Source organism: Chlamydotis macqueenii, chromosome 2 (assembly GCF_036417535.1).
Source record: "Chlamydotis macqueenii isolate bChlMac1 chromosome 2, bChlMac1.mat, whole genome shotgun sequence".
Lineage (NCBI taxonomy): Eukaryota > Metazoa > Chordata > Aves > Otidiformes > Otididae > Chlamydotis > Chlamydotis macqueenii.
In genome coordinates this window covers 32,096,297-32,112,512 of record NC_141557.1, presented here as the reverse complement: position 1 = coordinate 32,112,512, position 16,216 = coordinate 32,096,297, and the positions used below count along the sequence as shown (strand labels likewise).

The window sequence follows — 16,216 nt, the reverse complement described above, 5'->3', positions numbered from 1 at the left end:
ACAATAATCAATTAGAAATGTGGTTGTTTAAACCCGGTTTTCCTTTTCACTGGTTCCAGGTAGTTTCTCTATGTGAATTTTATCCAAATTTGAAAGATTCTGAAATTAAAGTCCACTAATATACTGGGGTTTCTCACCTGAATGACATTATAAAAATATCTTTTGTCCTTTCTGAATACATGTCTTTGAAGTGATATTATACAAAAATCTTCTAGTTTGCAAGTTTCTCCCCAAATAAAATGTATTTAAAAGATGCACTATCCCTTTTTTATGAGGCTGAAGTTAGGTTTCAAAGAAAATTAAAATTATACAAAATATATACGCTTTACTTTTTGAATGTCAATGTGATTTTTTTTTTTTATCCAAAATGGGGAAAGATTTATTTCCAAATATGAAGCACACATAAAAATCACTTGTATTTTCTCAATTAATAAAGCTTTCCTATCTAAGATGATCTTTATGTTTCAGGAGGCCTTTCATTTTATAACAACTATTTAGTCATTTGTTTGGAGACCTTCTAGGAAAAAAAGGATAATGTATCTTTAGAAGTTGCAACATTTTATAAGAGATTTAATAGTATTAGAGCATAATGTAAACAACACATGCTAATAATATATTTTAGAACAATTTCTACGTTTGGCAAAACAGCTATCTCTTTTGAAACAGGATACTGCACCTTAAAATACCTCAGCTTTAGAAATATAAATATTTTTAATAGAAAAAAAACTTGACAAGGATTCCAGGTCAGTTTGGGATTATCCATATTAAAGGGGATCTTAATACAATGAATCTTTAACTAGCTTAACAAAAGTAAACCTATAAAACAAGGTAAACATATCAAAAGGGAATATGAAGGAAATGTTTCACTGGAAAGCTTCCTTAACAATTTCCCTACTCGCTTTGTTATTTTCTTTGACAATAAATCAATTCATAGAGTGCCTTTAAAAACAGAGGGAGCTCTGCCCCATCCACCCTCCCCCCCCCGCCCCGCATTCCTCAGCACATGAATCACTTGGGCTTCCTGTTTCCATAAGGCATTTCCTGTCCCCCCCTCCCAAAATCACTTTTCTGCAGAACAGCGGGGACCTGACAAAGTATCGACTTAAATAAACAGGGCCTTCCACTGCATCCAGCCTTGCTCTGCCTGACCTGACAGCAACGGAAAGGGACACCAGCTCGCTGGCTGCACAAACGCACTGTGCTTTTCAGCTCTGGTGAAGCGCTCACCGACAATCTGAAGTTCCCTTTGGCCAAGCTGGCATTTTATGCACAGTCGTTATTTTAGTATTTGTCCACGAGACCTAACGGTAAAGTTATGCGATATTGTACGATTAGTTTTTATTTAAAAAAAAAAGCAAAACAACAAAACCAAGTGATTGGATATCAGATGATAATGATAACAGTTCTGTGCTTTTCCTGCAATATCCTAATAACTGTTTGGAACCTAATGCTGTATTTTGCTTCTCACCAGTACTTGCATCTGCTTCATTTAAGGATGTCTCTGTGGACAGCATCATCAAATAAGACAGAATGAAAAATTAACTAAGCAGTGCAAAGAAAACAAGAAAACAACTCAATTTTTAAACAGTGCCTTACTTTGCCTCTTTACATCCATCTAAATTATACTTTATACACCAGCCTGGGACCACTGATATAGCAGTCAGTACCTGTCTACTGGGGAAAAAATACCCTAACGTTAACAGTGTTCAAGACTACAGTATGATACAGTATATACAGACAGCTGCAAGCAAAAGTCAGAGGATTCAAAATCAGAGAAGAAGAATGTTTCATCAATCAGGTCTGGAAACTAACTCCAGCAATTGCTGATCTCAACAAGCTAGGTGATACGAGTTCTCTTTCACTAGAACTAAGTGATTGATGTAATGTAACCCAGGGCTAATACAAAGTCTATCAGCTATTACGCAAAGATTTATGTAGAGTAATTGACTGCAGCAGGTATTTTCTCAATTAGTGGCCATAAGGATGAGTTTCACTACGTTTTCAAGTGTGCATACAACTCATCTGCCTTTGTTAAATTCTTCGAACAGTAAATCAGGATTTGCTAGATCAGTGAATCAAAACACAGTTGCTTGTCAAAGCCTAGAAAATGCACATAATGTTCAGATAATAACCTTAATTACAAATCCTGGAGCTAAATCTTTGCCTATTACCTGTTGCATAAAAGCAGCTTGCTCCCCAGATTCCATTTGCTGGGTTTGAACATCCTCATCACTGTCCGGTGGCTCCTCTTTGACTTTCACAGCCCCCACCTGCTGTCCTATTCTGTCATCCACACCAGCACTGCTGCTCTCGGCCCTAACGCTGGCACCGCTGGCGGGAGCTCGCTCTTCCTGCATCAAGGGATCTCCATGAAGCTCTTCTTCAGCTTCCTCCAGGTGACTGCCAGGCTGCTTGAGCTGCTCAATGGACTTAGAGAGCATCTGGAAAGAGAAGGAGGGGAACAGTTACTGACTCCTTTCATTGATGCCAAACACTGAGAAGTGCTAGATTTGTACTGACAAACTAAAAAGCACCCGCAGCAAAACCGTGTAGGTATGCGTTGCTAAAATATTAATGTACAGGGGAAAAAAAACCAACCAAACAAAGTTTCTAAGCAAAAGGTCACTTGTTATTCTGCTGTAGAAATGTATGTATGTAGAATGCTATACAGTAATACTAAATTAAAAAATAAAGCAGGATAATGAAAACATTACACATGGTAATGAAGAGAAATTAGTCTCCCTTCATACTCTTCAAATATAAATGCAGAAATTTATTTAACCATATTACAGTTGATCTTCCACAACACAAAATAATAAAGGAAACCTAAGAGAGAAGAAAATTAGTAATCTTGTTAATCTTTTATTATAAACAAATTATAGAATGTTCACACAAGCTGGAGAAGCAAGCATGAAGGCACAGAAAGCCAACGAAAGGAGTGGTGACAAAGAACTGTTGTCAGTCCTCTCTACTGTGGCACAAAGATATCACAGGCATGTCTGTCCATGACTGGAAGGACTTTTGTCATGCATGGTACAGGCATCCCAGTTTCACTAATAATGATACAGCACAGCTACCCCGACAATACTGGTTTTACACCATTAAGTGCTAGTGGAAAGCTCTGCTGAGGTCCCAGATGCCTAAGTGTTGCAATCAGGTACAGTTACTGTTTACTATTATTTAAGATGAGCAAATGTATTTCAAAATAGTCCAAATGAATCCAAAAGGACAAATCTGGAAAAAAATCTCTGCTTTGTTTAAAAGGCACAGATTAGACATGTGAGTAAGCATCTGCAGCGTCAAGTGAGTAATTTCATTTATTTAACTGGCCCACTCGATTTCAAGCAAGATTTCTATCACCAAGGTCAAATACATTGGGGGGGGGGAAACACTTTACCATTACTCTTACACACTTTCCTCTTCCCATCTGCCTCCCCCACCATCAAGTCTTTCAAACTAAGTTTTAGCTAGTGCTACATGCTGAGTTACTGGATGGCTTCAGTATAGCTATTTTTGTCACACACCATGGACCATCTAGTCTCATCCTGCATATAGAAAAATGCCACCCTAGTGAAGGGCAGAGTTGTCATGTAAACTATGATCAAGAAGCTACAGCTGGATTCAGAAACTCCCACAAAGTCAACAAGAAGAGTTGAAAGATCTGTTTGTGCAGTTCCAGTTGATCCTCTGATGCATATGCCTCACATCGTGGAGAAACAAATTCCACAGTGGAAGTCTACAGGCTTTGGTCACAGCTAACCTTAATTTTGGGAGAGTAATGGGAGTTTAATGGCTTACCAAAAAGAAACAAACAAAAAAAATCCCTGTTCATTGCTGTAGTAACTGGCAAATCACAACACATGTATCCTGGATGCTGTAGGTGGCATGCTCTAAGCTGGGGGATCCTTGCTACAGCAACTAATGCAGAGTGTCTCCTTTTATTAAGCAGCTTCTGGAAAATTTCTCAGATCAAACCCATAAATCTTTTCCAGTTGTTTCTCAGGGGATGACACTAACCAAGGCAGCACTGAAGCTAGCTACGTGTACTCAGCTCGGGTACACTCCTCTCTGTCGCTTAGTTTAAACATCTGTGGGTGAGCCCTCTCTGCTTCTTGAGCAAGAAAAGAAAGGCATGGCTGGCTGCTAGCAAGCAAATGCAAGCTGAAACATCTGTGCGGCAGATAATCGTATACAGCTACGAGAGTCACTGATGCTGATCCATCTGTAAACCATTCCGTGTGCCAGTTACTTGACATCAGGTGGGTTATTCTGGAGGGGAAGCCAAGAGAAAACGAATGCATGTCCACAGCAAAGTTAAGACACATATTTAGCTCATTACTGCTCTCCTTTCTTTTATGCTTTTTCACTTTTATGTCAGGCTCTTTCTTCTTCACGCTGCTGTATGTCTCAGTTCCGCTGCTAAGCTTTCTGAGGCAACACATGATGGCCTGCAATATACAATCTATTTGTGGAACACCTTCAAACGCTTTTTGCATCGATGGAGCGATAAAAGCAGACGGAAGGGGGCTGTGGAGCCTAGAGTGGTATTTGTGTGCCTTTCAATTTGCAGCGTTCCTGTTTCAGGGCCTGCTCCCACAGTCAGCAGGCCATTTGCCCCAGACCTCGGCAACAGGAGGAGCTAAACAAATTTTCTAAAAATCCGTGAAATTAAAGTATTTATATATTTACACAGTAGATTTTACAAAGTACATTCATATTATCATCTTTACTGCAAAAACTTATTAAAAACATCCTTTGCACTATAAGTTTAACTAAGCCTCAGGCAAGGGCCTATGAGGCACTACAGGCATGTCCTCTCATATGATGGAGCATGATAAAAATGAGTGGACAGCACGGGGAAGCAAGAGGGGACCCAAAACCTGAAAACCACTCCTGCTTCCCAGTCTGCTAAACCACAGCTGACTGCCTTCTCTGTATCACCACCATGCTTTCATATTTGTTAAAGTGGTTTTTAAATGCAGCTTGGCCCCATCTTATTCCAGTAATCACATTAGTAGCACTACCAGGAGACTGTTCAGCTCTCCTAAGCCAGGAACGTTTTATATCATATATCCTGGTACTACTGTGGAAAATTATGTATCTGGAGACATGCAAAGTATCAGTTTAGAGTCAATATTTCTATCTTATCTCCCTATCTAAGTTGGATTACATAACAGAAAACGAGTCCTGAATGAAAACACTGCTCAGGTCCTTTCACTGTGCAGCTGGATACTTCTGCTTACACTTAATGTTTAAATCTTTCGCTTTAAATCCCAACTTAGCATTTTTTTTTCTGAATTTATCTGTAGGCACATGCAGGACTTTCTCCCCATTTTAATGCATATTTTTTATTTTGAAAAAGTGATTGCTTAATCTAAGTTTTATTAAGACTACATTTAAAAATAACAATAAAACCACAGTTTATTTCATTAATAAATTAGAATCTTATAGATTGGTTGTCTTTAACCAGTACACGTTACTGGTCTCTATTCCAAGTAAAGGAGTCACTGAAAAAAAAGTTTTCATGCTAATGTAACCTATATATTTTTATTCCTTTTATTTTCAGGAAATTAAACTGTAAGAGATATGCATGAGCCAAAGTAAATAGTGGCAGCAGGAGAGGAAGCATTTACAGACATCAACTCCATTGTGTAACCGCAAGAGTCCAACCAAAAAAGACATCAAACACAATTCTAACCTACTTGCTTGTACAGAAAAATGGAAGACTAAGTATAAATAATCTGGACATTGCAACAGACCATTTTACAGGTCCTCCAGTCACAGTCCCTGCCTTTGCTTCTCCTTTGTAATGATAAGCTCTTGTAAAATACAATATTTTAAATAAAATGTCTTTACAGTGAGACAAAGTACAAAATCCTGCAACAGCCACCCCATACATTTCTTTCCTTAATTAATGGTTAATTTTAAATGCATAGCAGTTGTTTCTAAGAACTCAGGTATACACTTGTGGAACACACTTTTTCTCCTTCTCTCCTATGGGTATCAGACTACTTTGGCCAGCTATGTATGTTGTTAGCTGTACTGAAACAACTTGGCACCTGCATACTGTTGTCTTTGTTACCCATGTAGTATAACATTTCTAAGGGATGTATTATCTTTCAAAATCATTCTTCTGCATTAGGGCTTAAACATTTTTTTCTTAATAAAGGAGAAAATGCTCTGCGCATTTTCCAGTTCCAAACAAAGTCAACTGTTGCTACAGTTTTGGGTAAACAATCCCCTGCTAGAAGCAATACTTGAAAGAAGACATGCTACCCCTCACCTTCAGAAGATGCTAGTCAGATGTGTAAGCTGGAAAGCCAAAACCTCAGTTGTAACATGTTTAATGAAATGAGATTCATTTACCCCAGCTGAACCTGATCCAGTCTTCTGTATTACATTAAATATTATTCAGAGAAGTGAATGGTTAATCCAGGGCTAACTGTATCTTAACAACAAAAAATCTTCCTATTTTTTGATCAATAAATCAACAGAAAATTCCGCATTATTTTTCATTTGTTATTATCAGATATTGGTCAATTATGATCACCATCCAAAGCACTAACAAATTTTCACTTCTTTTGTATTTTTTTGTCATGGATTTTTTACCTCACAGTCTTGCCTAGTCACTGGTTCCCTATACAAAGATGTTTTAAATCAATTAACAATCAATCCTGGAATTAAAAATGAAATTCAGGTAATCCTTATTTAAGCCTTAACATTATCAATACTGCTTGCATACTTTAGTGCACACTACCAACTGCTCCATTATTTCAATCTTTATTACTCCAATGTAGAGGAAGATTTTACTGTTACAATTTACAAATTGTCAAAATGCTATGAATATATTATTTTAAGAACACATGTAGGGTTCCCACACTGATCAAATAAAATCTTGGTCGCAGTGAAGACAGTACTAGTTTAGATCCAGCGGAGGCAGGACTTTATTTACTGTATGTGATAAAAATAACCTTTAAAGACAGAGGGCTTTGTTCACATACTCTTCATATTATAATTTCTGATATTTTCTTGAATGCAGACTTCTCCTAGGGGCTTTGCATTTACATTGGTTACCCTAGAATCAGTCTTTTTTCTGCAAGTGGCAGATACAGAGATACACAAATAACATCAAGAATTTACAGTTTTTATTGTAGTGGTGGTCTTTTGGTACCCAATTGCAATAATTTTAACTGGAGGCTTCAGACTTTGGACTCTCTTTATTGAGCAGAATGAAGGTCTGCAATGGTGATCAAAGGGCCTTATGAGGAAATAAGCTGTCATTTGCACAGAAGTATATTAAAGCTGACAACAGCAAAGCTGATCTTCCCTAAGACAAGCGGAGTTCAGGTTACTTCACATTCATTATTATTTTTTCCCCAGAAAGCTGGGACGAGGGTTTCTACCTACTTTTGGATGGGATGTCAACATTTGCAATATGTTTTCAGGAGGTCTACATACTAGATCCCACAGGTACAAATGTCAGACTTCAGTGGAGACGTATACCATTTCCCACATCAAAAGCCTGGCATCTGACAGTTGACCAGAAATAATCCATAGGGGATCTTCTCTTTGTTATTAAGGACAGAGGCACACCCCTTGGCAATGATTTGTTTCTTTTCAGAATGGAAATGAGCCAAGGGAATTCTTTACCTCTGACCTATGTTAGATTTTGCTTGTTATCACCCTCACAGCAGCACCGGCTTGCTGCTGAAGCATATTCTTTTCTCAAACTAAAGAAATGGCTTTTTAATACAAGGTAAATACAAGATCAATCAGGTGGGGAGAAACTTGCTCTCTTCCTCTTTTTGTTGTTAAAGCAAGATTCACCTATAGGTCCACCAAAAAGATCTGACCAAACACAGTTTTCAGGGAGTGTTGACACATGCCATATCATCTTAGTTCAGGGCAAACATTCAAATACTGGGTTCAGTCGAAGCCTTAAGTACTTGCAGTCCTAAACATAAGGAAAAAAGGAAAGAGAAATGGAAAGGAAAAAGAAGATACTAACTTGTTCTAAGCTCTTGATCAAATGTAATTTCATAGTCTTGTCAGCATAAAATGGTTCTTGTCTTCCCACCAAAACTTTTAAGAGAACGTTTGAGTATTCTTTATTTAAAAAATCCCTACATTTTTCATGACTGAAAAGGAGGGAATTACACCTCTGTGCAGATTTCATTATACAGCCTATGAGCAGAAGAGTAAGGGACAGAACAACAGCAAAGAACAAGTGTATGTATTCACTTGAAACATGCCCAAACTTGTCTTAAATTAGAAGATATTGAGTTGCTTTGCTACAAGGTCTAGAATATCTGCTGTTTTAAAGTTCAAATACCTCTGCTTTACAGAGTTTGATTGTAAAGCCATGCAAATTATATAATGAACAAATAAGTTCAACTGCAAATAGAGGCAAGTTTTAATATTGAACAAAGTATATTCCAGCATGCTAGCAGAGTTCAAAAATCTTATGTAGGCACAGATGTTCAATCTGAACCTTTAAGATACAGGGTTAAATTATACAGTTTTAAATTCAGTTCTTAAAAGCCACTCCATGATTTGATCTTTTCTCATTCTCTTGCCTATGGGCTACCCTTAAATTCCAGTTTTTAAAAATCAGGTTTCTTCTTTTAAGTATGCAAGAAAGCTCCCTGGCATTCTGTAGTTGCGAAGGACAGATACATGATTGGAGCACTGACATTTTTCAGTACTATTCATCAGAATGTTTCTTCTGAGAACAGTCCTGTAGAAGAACCTAGATGCTGCAGACTGAAAAGTCTGATAAACCACCTGCATCTTCAGATAACCCAGTGCTTCTGTGGCTGCAGCACAATCCTATTTCTCCTTAGGTGTTTGCTGCTCTGATGAGTTACTGTGCTCCTGATGAAGGCTAGCTTCTCTGGGAGTAGGGATAAAGGAGACTGAGAAGCTATCGGGGCAAAGGAAGTAGGTTACGGAGGTTCAAGGCAGTGAAAGGCCCTAGGACAAACTTAAATTTCTACTATCTGCACGTGTATAGCCTATACTGTAGGGAATAAAACCGAGGTTCACTAGGTTTTAAAAGGAGGAATTGTTTTGTCTCTTTATCACAAATAGTCATGTGAGAATGAAAGCATATTTCAAGTACGAGAGGGAACTATTCTCCTTAACATATATTTCCATTGCAGTTTAATTCAGAAAAAAAATGTTACTGAAACAAGCATTATCCCAAACCAACTGCAGTCTTTTTACTTCCTTATCCAGTCTAGCCCCTGTGAGGCACAATGCACTCCTAGTCCTGTCTGACTAGGAATATGTTTATGTGACTCAAGTTTAAACGTACCTATATGCCACAGCACATATCTCCAAATGCTATGGCAGAATTTATGTCAATAAGCAAATGATCTAACAAAAACATATCAGTGGAGTTCTTTGCTTTGTGAGGAATGCAGGAACTGATTGTTTTGTAGTCAATACCCACAAACAGCACAAAGACTCAGAACTCTACAAGTAAAAATTATTTTCTCTTCAGACAATTGAGGGCAGGTGAAATATTTTCAAAACCTGAGGCTACAAGATATACATATGCCATCTTGATTAAACATATGGAATGCATACTCAAAGAAAAGCCAACTGGAGTCCTAGTTGAGTAATCAAAACACCCAAGCTGAGAGGGGTTAACATGCAAGGATCAGCTCCGAACTTTGAAGTTTTCTGGTCTTCATTTTTCCTAATTAAGACAAGATTTAATAACCAAACCACTGTACAAACTATGTACTTAAACTCTAGGTTTGTTTCTAATTTTGTTGGGAATTCTTAGTAGATTCCAAAGAACCAGTACCCCCTGGGAAGTTCACCCAGTAAGGTGGATTGCTTTTTTTTTTTCTTTTCTCTTAGGTACAAGGGTTGAATGTCCACTTTTCATCTTTTCTCCTTTGCCATTGCCTCTTATATATAGTTATTAAGTAACCCTCAAACAAAAGAAGACAACTAAAGATGCATGATTAATATCTTTGAATTACTAGAGGAGCTCCAGCAAACAACTTTTGGAAAGGTATGTAGCAAGTGGAGAAGAACGTTCTCCAGACAAAAGCATTTAATTACTTGCATATCTTCATTTTAGAGCAGGGAAGAGCATCACATTTGTTGTAGAAGCATTAGCTCCTGATAAATTTATTTACATTCTGCTGCTCTCTGTTTATGGTCCTTTTTTTCTTTCCCCCTCCTTGGAATAAGGTGTTACTCTCCAGGAAAAGAGTGGCACAATTCAACTCTGTATCTGATGTTAGCAATAGCACATTCTTCTATTTCTCCTTACATAGTAATTTTATATGGCCATATAGATAACAAACTTTCATGTTACTAATTGACTTACAGAGAAAAATCTGGTTTGATAAAAGCTGATTAAAAAATGCTCCAGATGTTCAGCAAGTTTCTTACACACACACAAAAAAAAGATAAATTTAATCAGCTGATTGAGTGAAAATGACTTATACATTTAGTCCACATACTAGTCCACAATGAGAAAGCTTAAAATACAATCCGAAGGCAGCTGAATGGAATGATTGCTGAAGCTCAAAAGTGCATATTAAAAAGTTGGATAGAAATTCAGTAATCTTTAAGGCATCATTTACAGTTCAACAGGAAACCATCTGTAATTTAAACCCGTAAAATTCTTTAAACCCTATTTTGTTGAATTGTATTCTTACTGATGTCAAGAACCACAAATTGCCTCTGTAGCATATTTCAGAAGATGAAAATGAAGATTTATACAAACATATACACCAACTATGCATAAACAAGATACCTGTGCAAGAACCTGTCTACTGTCCACGACCACACGGCACCAATACTTAAACTTCCTTATTAGTTTTCAACCTTTATGCTTATGAATTTCTATATTATTTTTCAATTTTTACATTTATTGGAAATTCCTTACTTTGGGAACTCACCTTATTCATGTGGATCTGCTGCTGGTACTGTTTCTGCTTCTCCAAAAATTGTTGGTGTTGCTGCTGGATGACCAGCTGGGCCAAAGTACTCTGAGGAAGAGGAGCTGACTGGGTTCGATTCAGTGGCCTGTGACGAGGCAGTTTGTGGGCAGCTCTTATGCCAGGTGAGACTCTCTCCTTTGCTGCTAAAGGAGACTGTGGATGAAGAGGAACCGCTCCTGCAAAACAGGGACATTTCACTCCCTCATGAAGAACAACAAACTAATAGTTCTAATAGGAGAGAAAGCTTTCAGTGAGAAGAAGGGTGTATATTGCAGAACTTTGCATCAGCGCTGATGCAGTGGGACATGTACCACGTGTCTCACCACGCTGGGAAGTTCAGCAGCTGCAAAAGAATGTGATGAAGTAATCTTTTTCTCTTTTCTGTAATCACTGAATTCTTTCAGGCTAACAGACTGGAGCAGAATCACTAAAGGGGAAAAATACAGATATTGTCCTTTTTTCTCCCACCCTTCCACTTCTCCCAATGGTTACAATATATAGTATCTGTATTACCACATTTAGTTTAATGTGAATACAAATGTCATTAAAAATATCTTAAATTATTATTGTATTAAAGCCATGATCATTACCAGTCACAAGAAGTTTTTGCTGTCTCATTTGTTCTTTCAGCAACAGATGCTGCAAGAGAGCTTGATGGCTGCTATTTGTCTTTCCCTCCAAAGCAACGTGAGGATGAGTTGAGGATGGAGGAATGTTCCCCCCATACTGTCCAGCCAAGGCCACTCCTTGTCTGAGTGACTGAGTCTCCCCTTTCTGCTTTTCTTTGAATGACGATGAAGCCTGTCAAAGAACAACAGCCCTGTAACCGGTTTTCATAGACCTGGCCATTTATGTTTCCACTTGATTAGATGGTCTTATGTCATAACTTATGAACACATACAGAAGAAAAGGTTAACATCCCTATCTTACACTTCAACTATGAGGTGAAAAGGGAGGAAAAACATGCCAGTTAAATGTAACACTGTGAGAAATTGAGTAATGAAACCACTTGAAAAAAAATCAGTAATAAAAGCCAAAGCATAAGGAACTACTAGTTAGATCATTATTAATGAAAAGACAGGACCTATCCTTAAAATTCCTAAAGACCTTCCCACAGTCTCCTGCACAGGAAAACAGGGGATCAGAGGAAATAGTTTCTATTGAGTTTGGAATAGGCAAGGCTTGTTTTTTTACATAACTTTCCATCAGACAGCAAGCCAATCAGCAAAACAAAATAATTACCTGTAGTAGTGGGAAGCTATTACTTTTCCTGGAGCACTCCCTGACTCCCTGAAGGACAGCACAAATGTAAGTTTTACCCTTTGCAAAGTAAATATGAATAGTTAAACTCTCATCTACAGAATCATCAAGAGCTCTTGTATGTGTGTGGCATTTAAAGTGCCCTTATAAATTGTACAGTTATTGATTTAAAGCTTTTGGAAGTTTAGGCTCCTCAGCATTGCAGACGTACTTTATATTTCTTTATTCTTTGTCTAGTTTAAAAAAAAAGAAATCTTAAAAGAGCAGTTAAAGCAGAATAATAATTTTTACAGCAAGAATAATAATCTAACAGAAATAAACACGTTGAGGTTTGCAGATAACCACTTAAGGTATGTCATGGTAAAAACAATATCTCTAATAATCTAAATTCCATAAATTCTAATGAGGCAAACCATGGTTTTCACTAATATTTTTTGGGTGTATGCTTACTTCACACTCTGCTATCAACTTTCCCTGAAACACAAACACCAAAGTAAACTTTACATTCAATTTGCAACTGCTTATTCTGGTAACAGAAATAGACATTAGTTGCATAAATCAACCTCTCTGTTTTTTTTCTAATGCCAAAAGTAATATTTGGTGGTAGCTGGCCACATCAAAAGCTCATATGATTTGAGTGAGAAAATCAAACATATTTTCATTTCCATTTTCATGTTATGAAATTACTTTGAAGCAGTTATATTTTCTGTGAAATAGCTAAGAAATTTTTGATGATATCGTCTGGAAAAGTAAGCACTAATTTTCATGATCAGTTCAATTTTTCCATCCCTTAAAAACAACAATTTATTTACAAATATCTCATGAAAGGCTTATAAAGAACTGATTTAAAGCTTACACAATTTTTTTCAAAGTTCTATATCTGATGTTAAAATATTGGATTGCAGCAATATGTTATTGGTGAGAACAGTAAATGTACTGAAAAAGACATAAAATAACATGAAACTTTAACTTGAAATGCCATTTAGCACTGGAATTAAGTAGCACTTATTACAAACCATAGTGGATTGTACAGAGTTGGGGTTTTTCAACACCATGGAAAGCTGTACTTACACCTCTAGTATTTTTATAGAAGTTACCAATTCACGTTCTAAGAAATTTAAATTGCTACATTTTCTTCAGAATTTATACACTGTTGTACAGAACCACCATATAACCTACATCAGCATTTTAATGGTTTTTTTTTGCTGGAAAACAGAAAAGGTAAGTTTTGACCAGTGGCAAAATGTTCAGATATTTTACTGAGCCTCAGATTTCACCTGTAGGTTACTGTAACTTGGTCTAGGTCTAAAGAGCCTTATCCATCAGTATGGATTTCCATACATACCATGTCTATGTTTTCATACATTTCACTTATTAATTTAACATTTAGCTCTGAATAAAGGTGATTGCTGCAGACTGAGCAAAGAGCATATGAATATAACTTGTTATTAAAATATTAAGCGTTCACATAGCACCAATTTTATTTGTCTGATGAATAGCACAACCCTCAAATAACAAGCCTAGCTGCAGGAACACTAGATTCTTGCTCTGCTATGCTCCAGCCCAGCTTAGGTTGCTACTAGAATATCATTAGAAGTTACAGGTGTTGTACTTTACCAGGTGGGGGTAATCCTATAATTTGAACTTTTATACTAAATATACTTCATATACTTCTTACCATGTCTGAAATCTGTTATCTGATTTGCAGATACAAATACAGTGCATGTGGCCCATACTTAGCTAAGCTCCAGACTGGCACTTGTTTATTTGTGAGTAAGAATGATTACTGTTTTCAAGTTGTGCCCTTAAATGTGCAGATGTTGCCCAAAGCAAAGAAAGGTCTGGTTGCTACTCTGAATTGCTTATATTCCAAAATGCCAAAAAAAAAGAGAATAGTAAGAAAGTAAGTTTTCTGGAAGCAAAAATAGGCAGGAAGGCTTGAGAGTGGTCACTTACGCCGATTTGAGGTTGTACTGCCGGAAGTCCCAAGGTAATGTTGGGCAGAGAAGGGGATGTATACAGACTCAACAAGTTCACTGATTCATCCTGTATCAAAAGACGTTGCTGCGAAACCAGATGCTGGAATACAGGGGAAAATCAAGAGAAGTATAATGTCAAAGCTTTTAATCTTGGTTACTTTACCCTCGTTATCCTGCTGCATTGAAAGCCAGTTATGTATCATTCATTGGTTTTCATCCCAGTGGAGTTCCAGATAAGGAAAAGTATCCTGTCCTGTCCCTGTGAAAAAGCCATTGATAATTCTTTTCTAAGAAAAAAAAAACTGATCCATGTCTGGGATTATTCCTTGGTTAGTAAATCAAATTTCCATGCAAAACTGAAATCTTGAGGATTCCTAGACCATCTCTTCTCATCAGCTTCTCACAAGCTCAATATCAGTTCTCCTCATTAACTGCACTTTCACTACTAGAAACTCAGTGGGAAGTGATCCAATAAATGAAGGAATATATCTAGCTGATTCAAAGGTGTCACGAATGTGGATGTATTAGACCTTTACTTTATCTTGGCTATTATAATTTATGTTGTAAGGTATAAAACATGGTTTCTACCCAGTCCATGTGTTTTCTTACCCAGACTGTGATAAGGGGATGTTTCAGGCTCATTATTTACTTCCATTGACATGGGAATTTTGGGTAGCAAGTGAGGCAGATTGCCAAATATGCAACTAAAAAAAAATGTACTTTTGCTCTCTCTATATGCATATATACAAACCCTGCATCCTATCATTCTCTGATGGTGGGATACCCCTCATAGCCTTCCTAATTCCCTTCAAGTTAAAATCTTTAACACTTCTTTTGAAGCCTTGTGATATAATTTTCAAGGACATGGAATTGCTGATATATTTTTAATTACTGTCAAGTAAAACCAGACATTCTACAAAGATCACCCTCTGCCTCTCCATTCCAGATTAATTGAGAAGAAACATAAAAAGCTGCATTACCACAACAGGAATCTTTTTGAAGCCTTTGCCTTTCTGCTTTAACAGTCATGTTTTTCAACATGTGGTCTAGTATAGTTGCTTGAATTACATTTTCTGTTTAACTCTTGCTTCCCTCCCAGAACTTTAACACAATAAGAGCTACAAAGGTCTTATTAGACTTAGGAACTCTGGCATGATATGGTCCCCAAGGGAACAACATCCTTGAAAAAGAATACCCTGTGTAACAGTATGACACAGTGACTGCTTTCTTCCCAAACAAAAAGCATATGGGACTCCAATAATGGACCACCTCCAAGAGGGATACTGCACACTCGGGCTTTGACTAAAGTAAATATAATAACTTGTCAAGCATGTTGTGGGGAGCTGTAGATTTTCCCCTGGACAAACCTGGAATATCAATTAACTCTGTAAAATAGTTTGTGCTAATACAATGCAACTTCAGACCATCAATGAAAAGTGGTTAAGCACAAAAACACAGGATGTTATTCCAAAACATAACCTTCCTCATACAGTTTGTTTGGAGATACGACCTATCACTGAGACAATAACAGTAGAAGTCTATCTCTGTAATTTTCTTTTGGTACCTAGGGAACGTCAACAGATAGCATATGAAACAGAGAAGCTTCCTTGTATATTCCATTAATTCCTGGCTAACAGTGTCTTGCCTTGATAACATCCACCTTTGACCATGAATAAAACCAAGTATGTCAAGACTATGGAGATATTATTGAGGGAGACTATGAAGATTTAACTGCTGCAGTTCTAATGTGCTTCCTAGAATATAATTAAATTTTTAGCAACTGCAGCATCTATACAGAGCCACTTCAAAAATGCATGTTTCCTTTTTGATTGTCAGTATGCCATTATCGCCTTCTAAGATTTGAATTAACAAACATAACAGTGACAAGGTGTATAGCAGTAAAGCACAGTCCAGCACTAAGGTCAGGCGTGATTGCTTCATGAGGCAGAATGAATGACATTATGTACTCTGAAAGTTTAACATTGAAAGCAGGATTTTATTAGTAAGAGC

The 16,216-nt window shown here is 37.1% G+C and overlaps 1 protein-coding gene across 6 annotated transcripts in view; it reads right to left on the bottom strand.

Annotated features, from left to right (window-relative positions):
• Nucleotides 1-975: 975 nt before the first annotated feature.
• The window catches only part of HDAC9 (histone deacetylase 9), a 292,749-nt gene continuing 277,508 nt past the window's right edge, over nucleotides 976-16,216 (bottom strand). For 4 of the 6 annotated variants that reach the window (XM_086742476.1, XM_086742477.1, XM_086742478.1 and 1 more), the window contains exons 11-14: nucleotides 14,184-14,306; nucleotides 11,558-11,768; nucleotides 10,926-11,143; nucleotides 977-2,441 (exon numbers count right to left, since the gene is read on the bottom strand). In XM_086742476.1, the coding sequence (XP_086598602.1) occupies nucleotides 2,121-2,441; nucleotides 10,926-11,143; nucleotides 11,558-11,768; nucleotides 14,184-14,306 (873 nt within the window). In that variant the 3' untranslated portion in view covers nucleotides 977-2,120. Of the gene's footprint in view, nucleotides 2,442-10,925; nucleotides 11,144-11,557; nucleotides 11,769-12,209; nucleotides 12,288-14,183; nucleotides 14,307-16,216 lie in introns of all 6 variants that reach the window. The other 2 variants (XM_086742475.1, XM_086742474.1) reach the window with 2 other exon arrangements.